Source organism: Trachurus japonicus, chromosome 12 (genome assembly GCF_045865225.1).
Source record: "Trachurus japonicus isolate A0001 chromosome 12, Traja_1.0".
Classification (NCBI taxonomy): domain Eukaryota; kingdom Metazoa; phylum Chordata; class Actinopteri; order Carangiformes; family Carangidae; genus Trachurus; species Trachurus japonicus.
Genome location: NC_140918.1, coordinates 5,993,343 through 6,007,102, shown reverse-complemented (window position 1 = coordinate 6,007,102; position 13,760 = coordinate 5,993,343). Strand labels below are relative to the sequence as shown.

At 41.0% G+C, this 13,760-nt stretch overlaps 1 protein-coding gene across 5 annotated transcripts in view; it reads right to left on the bottom strand.

The window, feature by feature from the left end:
- pitpnm2 (phosphatidylinositol transfer protein, membrane-associated 2) overlaps positions 1-13,760 on the bottom strand; it is a 46,413-nt gene that overhangs the window by 27,604 nt on the left and 5,049 nt on the right. For 3 of the 5 annotated variants that reach the window (XM_085792777.1, XM_085792775.1, XM_085792774.1), the window contains exon 2: positions 6,803-7,036. In XM_085792777.1, coding sequence (XP_085648903.1) covers positions 6,803-6,880 — 78 coding nt within the window. In that variant the 5' untranslated portion in view covers positions 6,881-7,036. Of the gene's footprint in view, positions 1-6,802; positions 7,091-13,760 lie in introns of those variants that run through there. The other 2 variants (XM_085792776.1, XM_085792773.1) reach the window with 2 other exon arrangements.

Sequence of the window (13,760 nt, the reverse complement as noted above, 5' to 3'; positions counted from 1 at the left end):
CCTTTTTAACCGTCTGAGATCTTCTGCAAACATCAGAGTCTGTGTTTCCAGGTGTAAACTTTGATTTTTAAACCCGACTGGAGGGAGGAAAAAAAACGTCTGATTTCATGAGTAAAACTAAGTTAAAGCGTCTTGAACTTTTCTCTGGGGTGAGTGAGTTGTTGTTTCACTCAGACTTTATTTCCTGCAGCTTCATCTAATTAAAAACCTTCTCTGCTCTGTTTCTCCTCCGTCACACAAGCTTCGTCTGTTATGCAGTTATTCAGGTTCAGGTGCGTCAGGCCCGGCTGCACACAGGAGCTGAAAATCAATGCTTTTCCTCCTCTGCCCATGCAGCGTGCAGCAGCAGCAGCAGCAGCATCCTGTGATAAAAGGCAGCAGATGGTTGCCCCCCCTCCCCCCTCCTCCCCCCAGGTCCCTGTAAGACGGAGCTGCAGTGTATTAAGCCTATTGGTCCACAGAGGGAGTGTGGGATTACAGCATCAGTTTATAAACACACTACATCTCCTTAAGAGGCTTCTGCTTTTAGACTGTCGCCGTCTCAGTTTATATCCAGCTCCTTCAGGACCGCACATCTACACACACGCACACACAAATAAATATCTGTGTATGTGTGACTTTAAACTAAAAAAAATAAATAAATCTTATTAAATACTTGTATATGATGTAGAAAACAAGTAACAGCTTCACAATGAAACAAACAATGATGTTTTGTATGTGTCACATTAAGAGGAAAAACATCGACCTCCTCGATACCAACGATGGTCTGCAGTTAAAGGGATAGTTCAACATTTTTGGCCCAATGCCATAATCCCTATAGTCATAGCAGTAGGTTCGTTACCTTTAATTGTTGGTGCAAGCTATTTTTAGAACGGCGGAGCAGAGCTGTGAGCTGCTCAGAGCTCTGCTACGGAGGCTCATGGGATTTCTTGGTTTCCCTCATCAAACTCATCAAATACACAATCCAACAACTCCACAACGCTCTGGTGGACAAGTTGTCTGGTAACGTTCTGTTATTATCTCATAGCGTGGTGAATGTGCAGGTCACAACTTGTCCACCAGAGCGTTTTGGAGTTGTTGGATTGTGTATTTGATGAGTTTGATGAGGGAAACCAAGAAATCCCATGAGCCTCCGTAGCGTAGCTCTGAGCAGCTCGCCGCTCTGCTCTGCCGTTCTAAAAATAGCTTGCACCGCAATTTTCCAATTTGCCAAAATGTTGAACTATCCCTTTACCATGTGTGGCCCCCAGCTCTCTACACACACACACACAGCTGATGGAGCAGCTGCTTCCATTAGTCACGACCGTCTTTAACATGTTTCAGGCCTCAGTTGGTCCAACATCGTCATCGTCATCATCACACTGACAAATATAACTCAGCCGTCGTCGCCTGTGATTTTAATAAATGAATAAAACCTCAGAGTGTGTGTCTGTGTGTGTGTAGTTACTGTACTACGGGCTGTGATTGAAAAGCTGTTTTATTCCTCCCATTGTAACTCGTGCAGCAGTGGCGGGTCGAGGGGACGGCGCCGCGTGAATACAAACGACGGCGATCATTATTAACAGCTCGAGTGGAGGAGCTCGGGGTCAAGAAGCAGAAGCTCAGATTGAACACGGAGCCGCTCTCCTCTCTCCCTCTGTAGGGAGGTTTATCAGCGACGAAGGTCAGAGGAGGCAAACAGCTGGAAAACTGCTGCAATCGAGCAGGTAATGTAATTTAGACAAGGAGGAGCTGAGGAGCCTGAGATCAGCCGAGGACTGGACCGACCTGTTCAGACCAGGACCAGAACCAGAACCAGAAGCAGGAACGAGCAGGAAAGCAGGAAGGAGAATGAAAGAAAGCAGGAAACCGTAACCATGTTATATACAGTAGCTTAGTAAAATAAAACTTAATGCAGGCTGATCGGTTCATTGTAAAACATTTACGGTATTTATTTTTCTAAATGTGGTGATTTCTGTACATACGGAGCCTCAGCGCTGCTCTTCTGTCCAATACACACAAGAAGCTTCACTTTTAATTCAAACAAACTAATGTTACTGCCACAATTGTTAGATTTCATCAATGAGACCAACATTTATCTCCTAAAAATAATTTAACCAGCCGGTGGTAAACCTCTAAAAACCTGCGGGTACGTTAATTAGCGATCGTTTTCTCCCCCCGGGATGACGGCGTAGGTTGGCCGGGTGACCAGCTCTGCAGAGCGGCTACTGCCTCTGTGATGTCGCGGTCGTTGCGGAGCTTCACTTCTCCAAAAAACATCGGAGCAAACTTCTAAACAGCCGTCATTTGGAAAAACTGACCAGATATTTGGGATCTAAACAGTTACTTAAGTAGTACGGTAGTATGCTGTTTCGGAAAGAGCCGAACCAGAACCAGAACCAGAACCAGAACCAGAACCAGAGCCGGTACCAGTCCTGCAGTCAGCAGGGTCAGCGGATGCATCGTTTTCATGGTGACGTAACGTTCACTTCCTCCACAGCTTCACTCTGAAACATCTGTCTGTGCAACACAAGTGGAAACGAAGCTGCTGAAGGGTGTGTGTGTGTGTGTTTGGCTTTTAACCACACACACACTGGGCGGGCGGACACGACAAGACTCAGATGTTTTTAGAATAGACAACACACTTCACTTCAGATTGAGTTCTGTTCTCTCAAGATATTACTGAAACCTCTGTGAGTGTGCACTGCAAAAACTCAAAATCTTACCAAGAATATTTGTCTTATTTCTGGTCAAAATGTCATTTCTAATTTCAAAACAAATCTCATTCTACTTAAAATAAGACTCATCACATTAAAAAGTAGCTTGTTTTTAGACACTTTTTACTTCTTTCAAGCATATTTTCACTTGAAATAAGTAGAAAAATCTGATAGTGGGGTAAGTTTTTCTTTCTTATTACAAGCACAAAAAACTTGCTTTCACTGGCAGATTTTTCTACTTATTTCAAGTGAAAATTTGTTTGAAACAAATGAAAATTGTCTCAAAACAAGTTCATTTTTTAAGGTGATGAGTCTCATTTTAAGTGAAAAGAGTTTAGTTTTTGAGACATTTTGACAAGAAATAAGACAGATATTCTTGGAAAGATTTTGAGTTTTTGCAGTGTCGCCCCTCTGAGCCACCGTACGTCTGCATCTGCATCATCATCATCATTGATCAGATGTAGATTTTTATTTAAAATTAACTTTTTTCTTTATTTTTTTCTCCACTAAACGACGTTTCTCGCTCCAAAGTGCAGCTCAACTTCTCACTTTCAAAGTAGCGTTACTACACACACACAGACACACACACAGAGCTATGTCCTTGGATGTGAACAAAGTTGAGTGTGTGTGTGACAACCAAACACACACACACATACAGGGAGGATGAGTCAGAGGAACTCGTCCTGTTTGAAACAAAGACAAAACAAAAATCTGAATTAAAAAAAAGAGTAAAGAAACATTTTAGGGTTCTTTGGATAAATGTGGCAAAAAAGACAGAGGAGGAAAAGAAAGAGAGAGAGATGATGAGGAGGAGGAGGAGGAGGAAGAGGAAGAGGAAGAGGAGGAGGAGAAGTGAAAGCAAACAGAGGCCCATGTCCGATCGCAGGACTGATGCCGGGTCGAGTCGACCGCGTCTGTTGAATTTAAATGGGTCTGGCTTTGCCGAGGGTCTCGTTTCTGCCGGGCTGAGTCGGCCCTGAATAATTTATGTGACACCACAAGGTTAGCATAAACCGGTGGCGCACGACTCCCCCACTCCTCCCCCCTCCACCTCCTCTTCCCCCCTCCTCCTCCTCTTCCTCCTCATCATCATCATCAGGTCCACACATAGTCTATACGTGCACGTTCCTACCGGAGCAGCAGAGGAAGCTCATGCATCAAACGTTATCAGAAGCTGCAGACGACGCCTCGTGTTTCAAACTGTCACAACTCTTAAATTCAATTAAAGCTCAAAAAGAAGTGGAAACTATTTAAATATTAAAGCTCCTTCAAAATAAAGGTAGATGTTTGTGTTAAAGCTCCATTCAAAATAAAGGTAGATGTTTGTGTTAAAGCTCCATACAGTATAAAGGTAGATGTTTGTGTTAAAGCTCCATACAGTATAAAGGTAGATGTCCATGTAGTGTGATTATAAAGCAGCTCTAGCTTCTATATTAATACTGTGAAAGTATCAAAGCCTCAGTCCACAGAGAAATGCACACAGCCTGTATTCAGAAACTGAGCCTTAAAACCAGCAGTCAGGACTTCCTGTCACTTTGTGATGTCACAACAAAGCCCCGCCCCCTCACCTGGAACCACCATCCAACAATTTGCAGGATTTGGTTTCTCTGAGTGTTTTATTCTGAAATCTGCTCTGCTTTTTATTGGATCACTTTAGAAAACAGTCAGCCAATCAGAAGAGAGCCTCAGAGCTTCCTCTCTTCTGATTGGCTGACACTGACCTGTTGTTAATAGAGCTCCAGAGAGTAGCTGAGGTGAAGGGAGATGGAAAACTACACTGAGATGTCTTTTCAATCCTCTCATGGTTCAACATTTCAAAATAAAACACGAAGAAGAAGGAAATATGGAGCTTTAAATATATATTTTTTTAAAGTCTGTTGAAACATCTAATTTTTATAGTTTTTAATAAACATTCCTCTCACAGGTGGAGTAACAGGTAAGAGTTATGTGTTTGGGACTATTTTCAGCGGCGGATTAATCCACATTTGGAGCTATTTTGGGGAAGCAGGGCGTCGTGGCGTTGTGTTTACGTTGATGAGGTAACAACAGAGCAACAGAGTCGTTCACTAAATCAATACACAACAAATAGGACAAAATAATAATGTAAATAGATTTCTTTTTTTTTTTACTTCAAAACCAACATGGCAGCGTTTCATTTCATTTCATCTCATCTCTGACTGTAGCTGTGAGGTGTCGACTAAAAACCATGGTGTCTGCCTCCTCCCTTTTCTTCCTCCTTCCTTCTCTCATCCATATCACAAACAAATGATGGCAGCCCCTGCCATGCTGCGGCTGATGTCACCGGTTACCGAGGCAACCCGGCTCTCAGCTTGTGACGCCGAGCTGGAGGAGGAGGAGGAGGAGGAGGAGGAGGAAGGGTGTGTGTGTTAAATATCAGGATGTTTGAGGTTCCTCCGGCTCAACCGACCTGTCCTATATAAAAAACATAATAAAACAACGATTTTAACGGATAAATTTGTGCAAAATCAAACTGACGACACATTAAAACCTCTCAGACTCATTAATATTCAGTAATTTTCTTCTTTATATTGTCAATAACTGGTCGTCAGTCGGCGCAGCTCCATGTTTATCTGTCACTGAGTCACTGTTTACATGTGTCATAAACTAAACCAACCATTTTTCCCTATAACTTATGTGTGTGTGTGTGTTTGCAGAATATTATAAGAAGGAAACACACACACACACATATACACACACACACACACACACACACACACACAGAAACACACTCCACAGGCAGATGGAAGAACCATCTGGTCGGCACAACAACAACCGACCCCACGACCCTGAAACCGTGTTCTTCACCGGCTACAGCGGTGACACCATGACACCTTGACCTCCTGCTCACACACACACACACACACACACACACACACACACACACACACACACACACACACTGCTCATACTGATCGTTATCGGACGTGTTTTTGCTCGTTAACATTGAATGAGGTCGAAGACAAAACACTAAACGAGCAGAAACAAACCTTCAGACCTTTAAACTCATTATTCCTCCTGAATTAGAATTAAAATAAATATATAAATAAATAAATAAATCCCCTGTAGTGACACCGTTGTAATAAACAACACATCCAGTCGACGTTTACATGTGTTATTAATATAATTATCATCTGATCAGTCAGACTGCAGACTCTCTCTCCTCTGTCTCCTGATGTAAAACCACATTTTCATTAATATCTATGTCACTATATAACATATATACACTCCTCTGCAGCTCAAACTCTCTCATATTTATGAACTTAAAACACTTTTAAAGCTTATTCCTGTTGGTTTTATCTGTTTAAAGTTTTCTGCATTTTGATTTTATGACCCTGAAACATTTTCCTATTTTGAACGGTGCTTTATAAATGAAGTTTCTTATCTATTATTATTATTATTATATTGTTGTCTCTCTCTGTTTCCTCGTCAGTCTGAGGGAGTAAAGTCTGTTTGGTGACATTTCTCTTTCTAAACATAACATAAACAGTTTATAACTGCTGGAAGTGAATATTATCAATGTGTTTATTTATGCATTTGCAATAAAAATAAACGTTCCTACAAGTCGAAGCTGCACAATAAACACAGAGTGAATGTTCAGTTGTTATAAAAAAGTCCTTCTATCTGCCATGAACGTGGGTTATGAACTTTTTTAAGAAATGTTTTTATTCTGCTTGAGTTACTGTAAGTGAAGTTAATACTTTGAATTATTGTTGATATTTTTGATTCACTGCTCTGATGTTTGTTGTTTGGTCGTTTCAGAGTCATTGTTTACATTTCCTACATTTAAATCTTTGTTTACAGCTGATTTTATTTGTCTAAATTCACAATAACACACTGAAACAACCTGTTTATGAGGTGACACAAAGTTATTATGACGTTAAAACGGTCGATTCACCTTTGATTCCTACAAAATTAGTGTTATAGAGACTAAACTTTAGGATAAAACTGAACATAAATCTCATTATAACTTTGCTGTCCTGTCTCTATTGCAGTCTGGTCTTCACTGTGACACTGTGATGTTTGTTAATGAAGCTGTTAATTAAAACACACACACACACACACACACACACACGTCACACACTCACCTGGATCATGTAGAGCTGAGCGATGCGGTACTCCTCCACGCTCATCGGCATGGGGATACGATACTCCTTGATCAGCATGGTTCTGTTTGAATGGAGCCAACTCCAACTGTGTGTGTGTGTGTGTGTGTGAGGAGTGTAAGAGGGTAGACGCTCCTCTCTCTCTCGGTCGGCTTCGCTACCCGAGCAGCATCTTCAAGCAGCAGCGAGGAGGACGGGACTCATCGTCGGTCAAACCTGAAGAAGAAGCAGAAGAAGCAGAAAAGCAGAGTTTCAGAGGAACGTGTGGATCTGAGGAGGAGGAGGAGGAGGAGGGGGGAGGAGAAGGGGGAGGAGCCACCAGGATTAAACCCCTCCCACCACCGCCACCGCCGCTGACCCACCCACCCACCCGAACACAATCCAACACATCCTGTGTGTGACCTCCAGCCAGCCCTCCTGCAGATCTATTACAAGGTAATCCACTGACCTAGCAACATCCCAGAAATCCCCCGCAACCTAAATCCTCACACACACACACACACACACACACACACACACACACACACACACACACACACACACACACACACACACACACACACACACACACACACACACACACACACACACACACACACACACACACACACACACACACACACCAAGGACTCGTGGTGAAACAAAGCTCCTCTTGAGCAGACAAACAAATAAGTGATAAGAAATATAATAAAACCTACTAAATGTAGCCTACTGTTGATCATGCTGTTTTCTTTACTTGTTTGCAACCGTGATGCCTTCACTGCAGTGGGAATTACCAGTTATATGTATGTAACATACTGTATATTATAGGGGTGGGAATCTTTTACTACCTCACGATTAGATTCGATTCTGATTTTTGAGGCTACGATTCGATTCAAAATCTATTTTCGATTCAAAACGATTTGATTCCTAATGATTTCTGCTTCAGTCTATCGGTGTGCAAAGGATCCTCATGATCTACTCCAGTCTGCTTTGTAAGACAGAACAACTAAAGTGTCTTTTTTTTCACATTTATTGAGTTTTAAACATTTATCCATGCTTAGATGGAATTGTTGAAACTGTTGCATAAAAGCAATATCACATATAGCTTAAGTAACAAAATTAAAGTGCCTCTTTATTAACAAAAATAGTGCAGTTAAACATGCTGCCTTTTAAATTCTAAGGAAATGGAGGCCGACAGTCAGCAGATTTGTTTCATTTTTAAAATTTTTTTAAATCGATTTTGGGGCAGAGTTGCGATTCTTATGTGAATCGATTTTTTGGCACACCCCTAATAATAAAACGTACTAAATGTAGCTTACTGTTGATCATGCTGTTTTCTTTACTTGTTTACAACCGTGATGCCTTCACTGCAGTGGGAATTACCAGCTATAACATATATTAGACACAATCTTTGCAGCTTCAGCTTTTATATACAAAACATATCACTGTGCATGTTAATTTTATTCATCTAAACTGAAGCTGCACATCGATTAAAGTGTTTAATTGCAGATTAATTGCATGAGTGACCGCATCCAATCAGGATTAATCACACATTTTTTCAATCTGTTCTAAACGCACCTTGAGGATATTTTTGTTTAATGTTTAATAATGGATGTAGTATTATGACACACGAACCAAAGACAATGACAAGTTTTGTGCAGAAACCCTCAAACGCCTCAGCTGTGTGTATTAATAATCGTGCACCAAAAAAAGAAAATAGTTGCATTAAAAGGAATTTGCATTGACACATTATTATCATGTAAACTTTGACAGCACTAAATTGAAATATAAAGTAAATCTGGAGCTGTTTCTTCCAACATCAACACCGGTGACGCAGGGAGACGTGACGTTTGTGAGGCCGACGCCTGAGACGAGAGCAAACAAGAGTCAGGAACTGATGAGACACCGGGGACGAGCAGAGTCACATGACAACGGCTACTTAATCTAACACAGATTAAGACGGATTGTGAATCTGATGCTGCGGAGGACGAGGAGACGTCAGGAGGGAAGTGTGTGTGTGTGTGTGTGTGTGTGTAGGTATTACTCATGTTGTGGGGACTATTATACGAAGTGGAATCCCTGTAATGTAAATCATGACATTCAATGTGTTTTAAAGGAATAGTTCAACATTTTGGCAAATTGGCCCATTGCCATAATCCCTATAGTCATAGCAGTAGGTTTGTTACCTTTAATTGTCGGTGCAAGCTATTTTTAGAACGGCGGAGCAGAGCCGCGAGCTGCTCAGAGCTACAGAGCTAAAATTTGCCAAAATGTTGAACCAACCCTTTAAGGTTTAAGTGAGATTATGTTAAGGGCGGTGGGAAGTCAGAGTCTGTGTGTGTGTGTGTGTGTGTGTGTGTGTGTGTGTGTGTGTGTGTGTGTGTGTGTGTGTGTGTGTATGTGTGTGTCCCACAGTCTGTCCATCTGTGCATCATTAGGTTACATGTTTGGTCAAGCTGCTGCTGCAGCAGATGAACCGTGGAGGACGAGGAGGTTCCTGAACACAACACAAAGCTTCATTTGCTTTCTAACATTAATTTACCGGAGTTTGCTCCCAGAGCCGAGCAGAGCCGCGAGCTGCTCAGAGCTACAATACGGAGGCTCATGGGATTTCTTGGTTTCAACTCCAAAACGCTCTGGTGGACAAGTTGTGACCTGCACATTCACCACGCTATGAGATAATAACAGAACGTTACCAGACAGAGTTGTTTTAGAGGGAAATACAGAGACTGCTTGATGAAAAACTGTCCCTGAAGGGAACGTGCATCAGCGGTTTTGCATGAGTTTACCTCTAAAACAACTGGGCCAATTTGCCAAAATGTTGAACTATCGCTTTAACTATAACAACCCAGGTGCAGACGGCTACCTGTCAGTGGACTTTGACAATAAGCTGAATTTGTTTGGTTTATTATTACAACAACTGACTGATAGTTTGAGTCTCAGGAGTTTTTTTCTCAGAGTGAAAACGAGACGACGAGGACTCGTTCCTCTCTGAGTCATCGACACTCTGTGAATCCTCACCAAGCAAAAAGAAAGAAGAAAAAACCTTGAGACAGAGACGGAGAATCATGAAAAGTGACACGTCGACAGAGTCACACATGAAGACGGAGTGTGTGTGTTTATTTTGCTGTTTTTTTTTTTTAATTTGCCGCTGTCAGCAAAGTGGGCGATGACTCAGCAGATCAAAACACAGCAGCTGCATCACTGGAGGAGCCACAGAGGACGAGGGAACAGAGAGAGAGAGAGAGAGGGAGGACGACGAGCGATCGGTCCAATAACTGATGATGAGTCGATTGATCGATTTAAATCGTCAATGAATCATTTCAATCACACAGAATCTCCACATTAATAATGAGCATCAACAACAATATCTGTTTGATTCTGGACTGGTTATTATGGTCTGACTCCTTTCACTAGGTGCACTGTTAGATATTAAGGTTTATAGAGAGATGTGACATTTAAACTATCTGAGATATTTAAAAAAAAAAGTAAAACTAAACTATATTAAAAGTTAAAATCTGCACATTTCCATTATTGCAGAGTCAAAATCTGATTTATCTGCCAATTTTAAGTTACACATAAAAGATATTTGGCTCGGTGGCCTGGTCTCTGCACCAATTGCATAGGTTAAATCTTAGATAATGTAGCCTAGTGGATTTTTTTGTTTTCAGCACATTATTTAAACATCGTAACATCTTTTAAAAGCAGTATGTTATGATTACGCTTGATGATAACTGTAAATCAAGAGATTGATGCCTGCTGCTGTGCATTGTAATCTGTGAACATAACAATACAGAAAGAGATGAAGAGTGGTATGAAAATAATAAAATATGAAAATAAAAGTTGGTGGATGGTTCAGATAAAGAACACAGTGAAAGTGAAGCAACAACTTGATTACAGTGATTTAGTTAAAAGCTGCTATAATCGATTAATCACATGTTTTCCAGTGTCGTATTATAAATTATGTATATTTATATTGAGGTTTTGGGGTTTTACCTATAAACTGAGCTCTCTGGACCATTTAAACCCTGGATATGACTTGGCAGACGAACACACTCCAATTACATTTTTCAGAATAACAAGGAGCACTTTACAAAGATGTGATGTAATGCTTTTTGGTATCCCAGCATCCTTTAATCTCTCTCTCTCTCTCTCAACATGGCTCGATTCCCTCTAATTACTTTGGGAAAGTCCACCGCAGACTTCAGACCTACACAAAGATCCCTCGGGCTTATGGCCAATTTCACACAGAGCCAACCAAAACCATCTCTCTCTTTCTCTCTCTCTCTTTTCTTTTCTTTTTCTAATCCATTTAACTGATGAAGTTTTCACCTCGTTTTGTGGCATTAATAATAAAACATGGCGCCGATCATAAAGGCAGATTGGGCTTTTATAGGCTACTGCTGCAAACATTTTCACAATTGAAAAAGGCTGGTGTTCACGCAGCTGCTGGTAAATTTCAAACAACGCAACAGTTTCCTGAGCAAAAAAATCACAGCGAGCGTCACCTCCGCCACCGAAAACAAACTGAACGTCTCATGGGTTACCGCCAAGAGGGCGACCGGCTGCCAGCTGTCCTCCTCTATCAAAGTGCTCTGTGATGGCAGGAAAATAAATAAATAAATAAATAAATAAATAAATAAATAAAAAGCCCACAGCTGAAATTGCACCAAATTTGCCACCGAGGCAACCGACTCAGAGGGGAAAAGCAGCTCCGGTCCATTAAACACAACACCTTCCTGTCTGCCAGCAGCAGTCGGCTCCCGGGGGCCGACTCTGTTCAACGAGCCCCTGAAAAACACACCACAGTGCAGACCACCGTCCACCCATCCAAATTAAACTCAAACCCTCTGAGTGTGTGCGAGTACTGTATGTGTGTGTGCAACGTCCCACGCTGGAAACAGACAGTGAAGGTGTCAAGAGCTGAGACCACTTATCTGTGGAGCTGGATATTTATTTTGCACACCTGTCGGCACTTTGCACAATTTTCTGCAGCTTTCTGCAAAAAAAAATCAGACACAACCATTTTTCTATTAAAATAACAAATGTACAATACTTTACACTACACATTTGACCACAATTCAGTTGTTTTGCTAAATTATTTAGCTACTAACCTCCTTTACACATCTAGTGGGTTAGATGCTATATTCACTCTCTTAGCTTTTAGCTTTAGCATTTTCGTTCCCCACCAAACTACGAGGGAATATTTGTGTCTCTTTAGCTGCTAAATGTTTCATAATGTTCATTAAGTTGTGTATTAGTGGTAAATTGGTATACCTAACACAAAACTTAGTGACCGAATGTAACAGACGCAGAAGCAGTGCCAACCATTTAGCAACGTTAGTGCAACTTAGCCAGACTTACCAACAACAGTGATGATGTTAGCAAGAGGGAAAGTAATATCCGCATTAAGAAACATTATATTATAATAAAATAAAAATGAATATTAAGGTTAACATTAAGAAATGTAAAGTTAGACAAATAGTAATGATAGCGGTGAAAATTATGGTGATGTTGCCAAGTCAGGAAAAAGTTTGCCACATGTCAGTATAAAAAGGTAATGTTAGCATGAAAAAAATAATGTTAGCAATGAAAAGTAATCTCAGTTTTGTGTAAATAATATTGGCATTAAAAAGTAACACAAGCACGAAGAAACGTTAAAAAGTATTTATAGCATGTTGGCATGTTAGCGTGAAGAAAAGTGGCCTCAAAAGAAAGTTAGCATGTAGGCCTAACAGCAATAGCCTACAAAAAGTAATGTTAGAAAAAGTAACAAAAGTAATCTCAATTTTAAAAAGACTACAAAATAGTTATAGCTTATACGCATGACGAAATGAAAACTTAGCGGGAAGTGACGTGTTAAAAAAATTTGGTAACATTGACAGTAGGCTAACATTAGCATAAAGGAAAGTGACTTAAAGTCAATACAAAAAGAATTGTTGGCCTGAAAACAAAATTTGTTTGCAAAGAATCTCCCATGTTGATATTTAAAAATGATGTTGGCATTAAAGAAAAGCAACATAGGCCTAAGTATTTAAAGTAACTGGACTAAACTTAAAAACTAGGAATTGTGACTTCTTTTTCGTGACCAAATATCAACATTTTCCACTAATTTCTGAACAGATTGTTCAGTTTAAAGGCACAAAACATCTTCTCCTGTTGATCATCTCATATGTTTTCTGTCATTTTGTTGTTTGCATGTTTCTCACTGTGACGTCACTCTGAAACCTGCCTGTCTGTCATTTTGTTTAACTAATGGAAATCTAACCTACTAGCTACTGTATAAATTCCTTTGCAACATATTGTCATCTGATCAAATTCAAGCTCATGGAGCCGGAGCATCGACGTCTCACAGTTTGATGCACCAGGATGAATCTGGTTTTCCGTCCTCCAGCGGTCGGAGGAGCTACACGAGTCGTGCTGCGCTAACAAGATCCCCCGACGAGATATTTCTCTGCTGTTTTAATATCCACAACAACACACACACACACATGGATTTAAAACACAAAACACACACACACCACAGCTGCATTAGTCACATCTGAAGACACAGGCTGGCGTGTCGAATGAATGTGATGACGTCCGCTACCGTGCACACAGCCAGGCAGCGATGTGCACAGTTTCTCCAGGTTGCATGAAATCCAAACCCCCTCAACCCCTCCCTCTCCCCTTCCTCTTCCTCTTCTTCCTCCTAAGAGTCATGCACTGTACTGTTGCGTACTTCAATTCTCATTCAAATTAGCTGGAAGACCCACAGAGGAAATATTCAAACACGCTGCAGTGATCACCATCAGCAGCAGCAGCAGCAGCAGCTGTGGCTCTAACTCAACACCACAAACACAAACCAGAGACGGAGAAGCTGAAAATAACCAGCTGCCTAAAAAAAACGGTGTTAAATCTCACGTCTTTTCTCTCTGTGCAAAGTGTTTCACCTCCTCCTCCTCCACCTCCTCCTCTT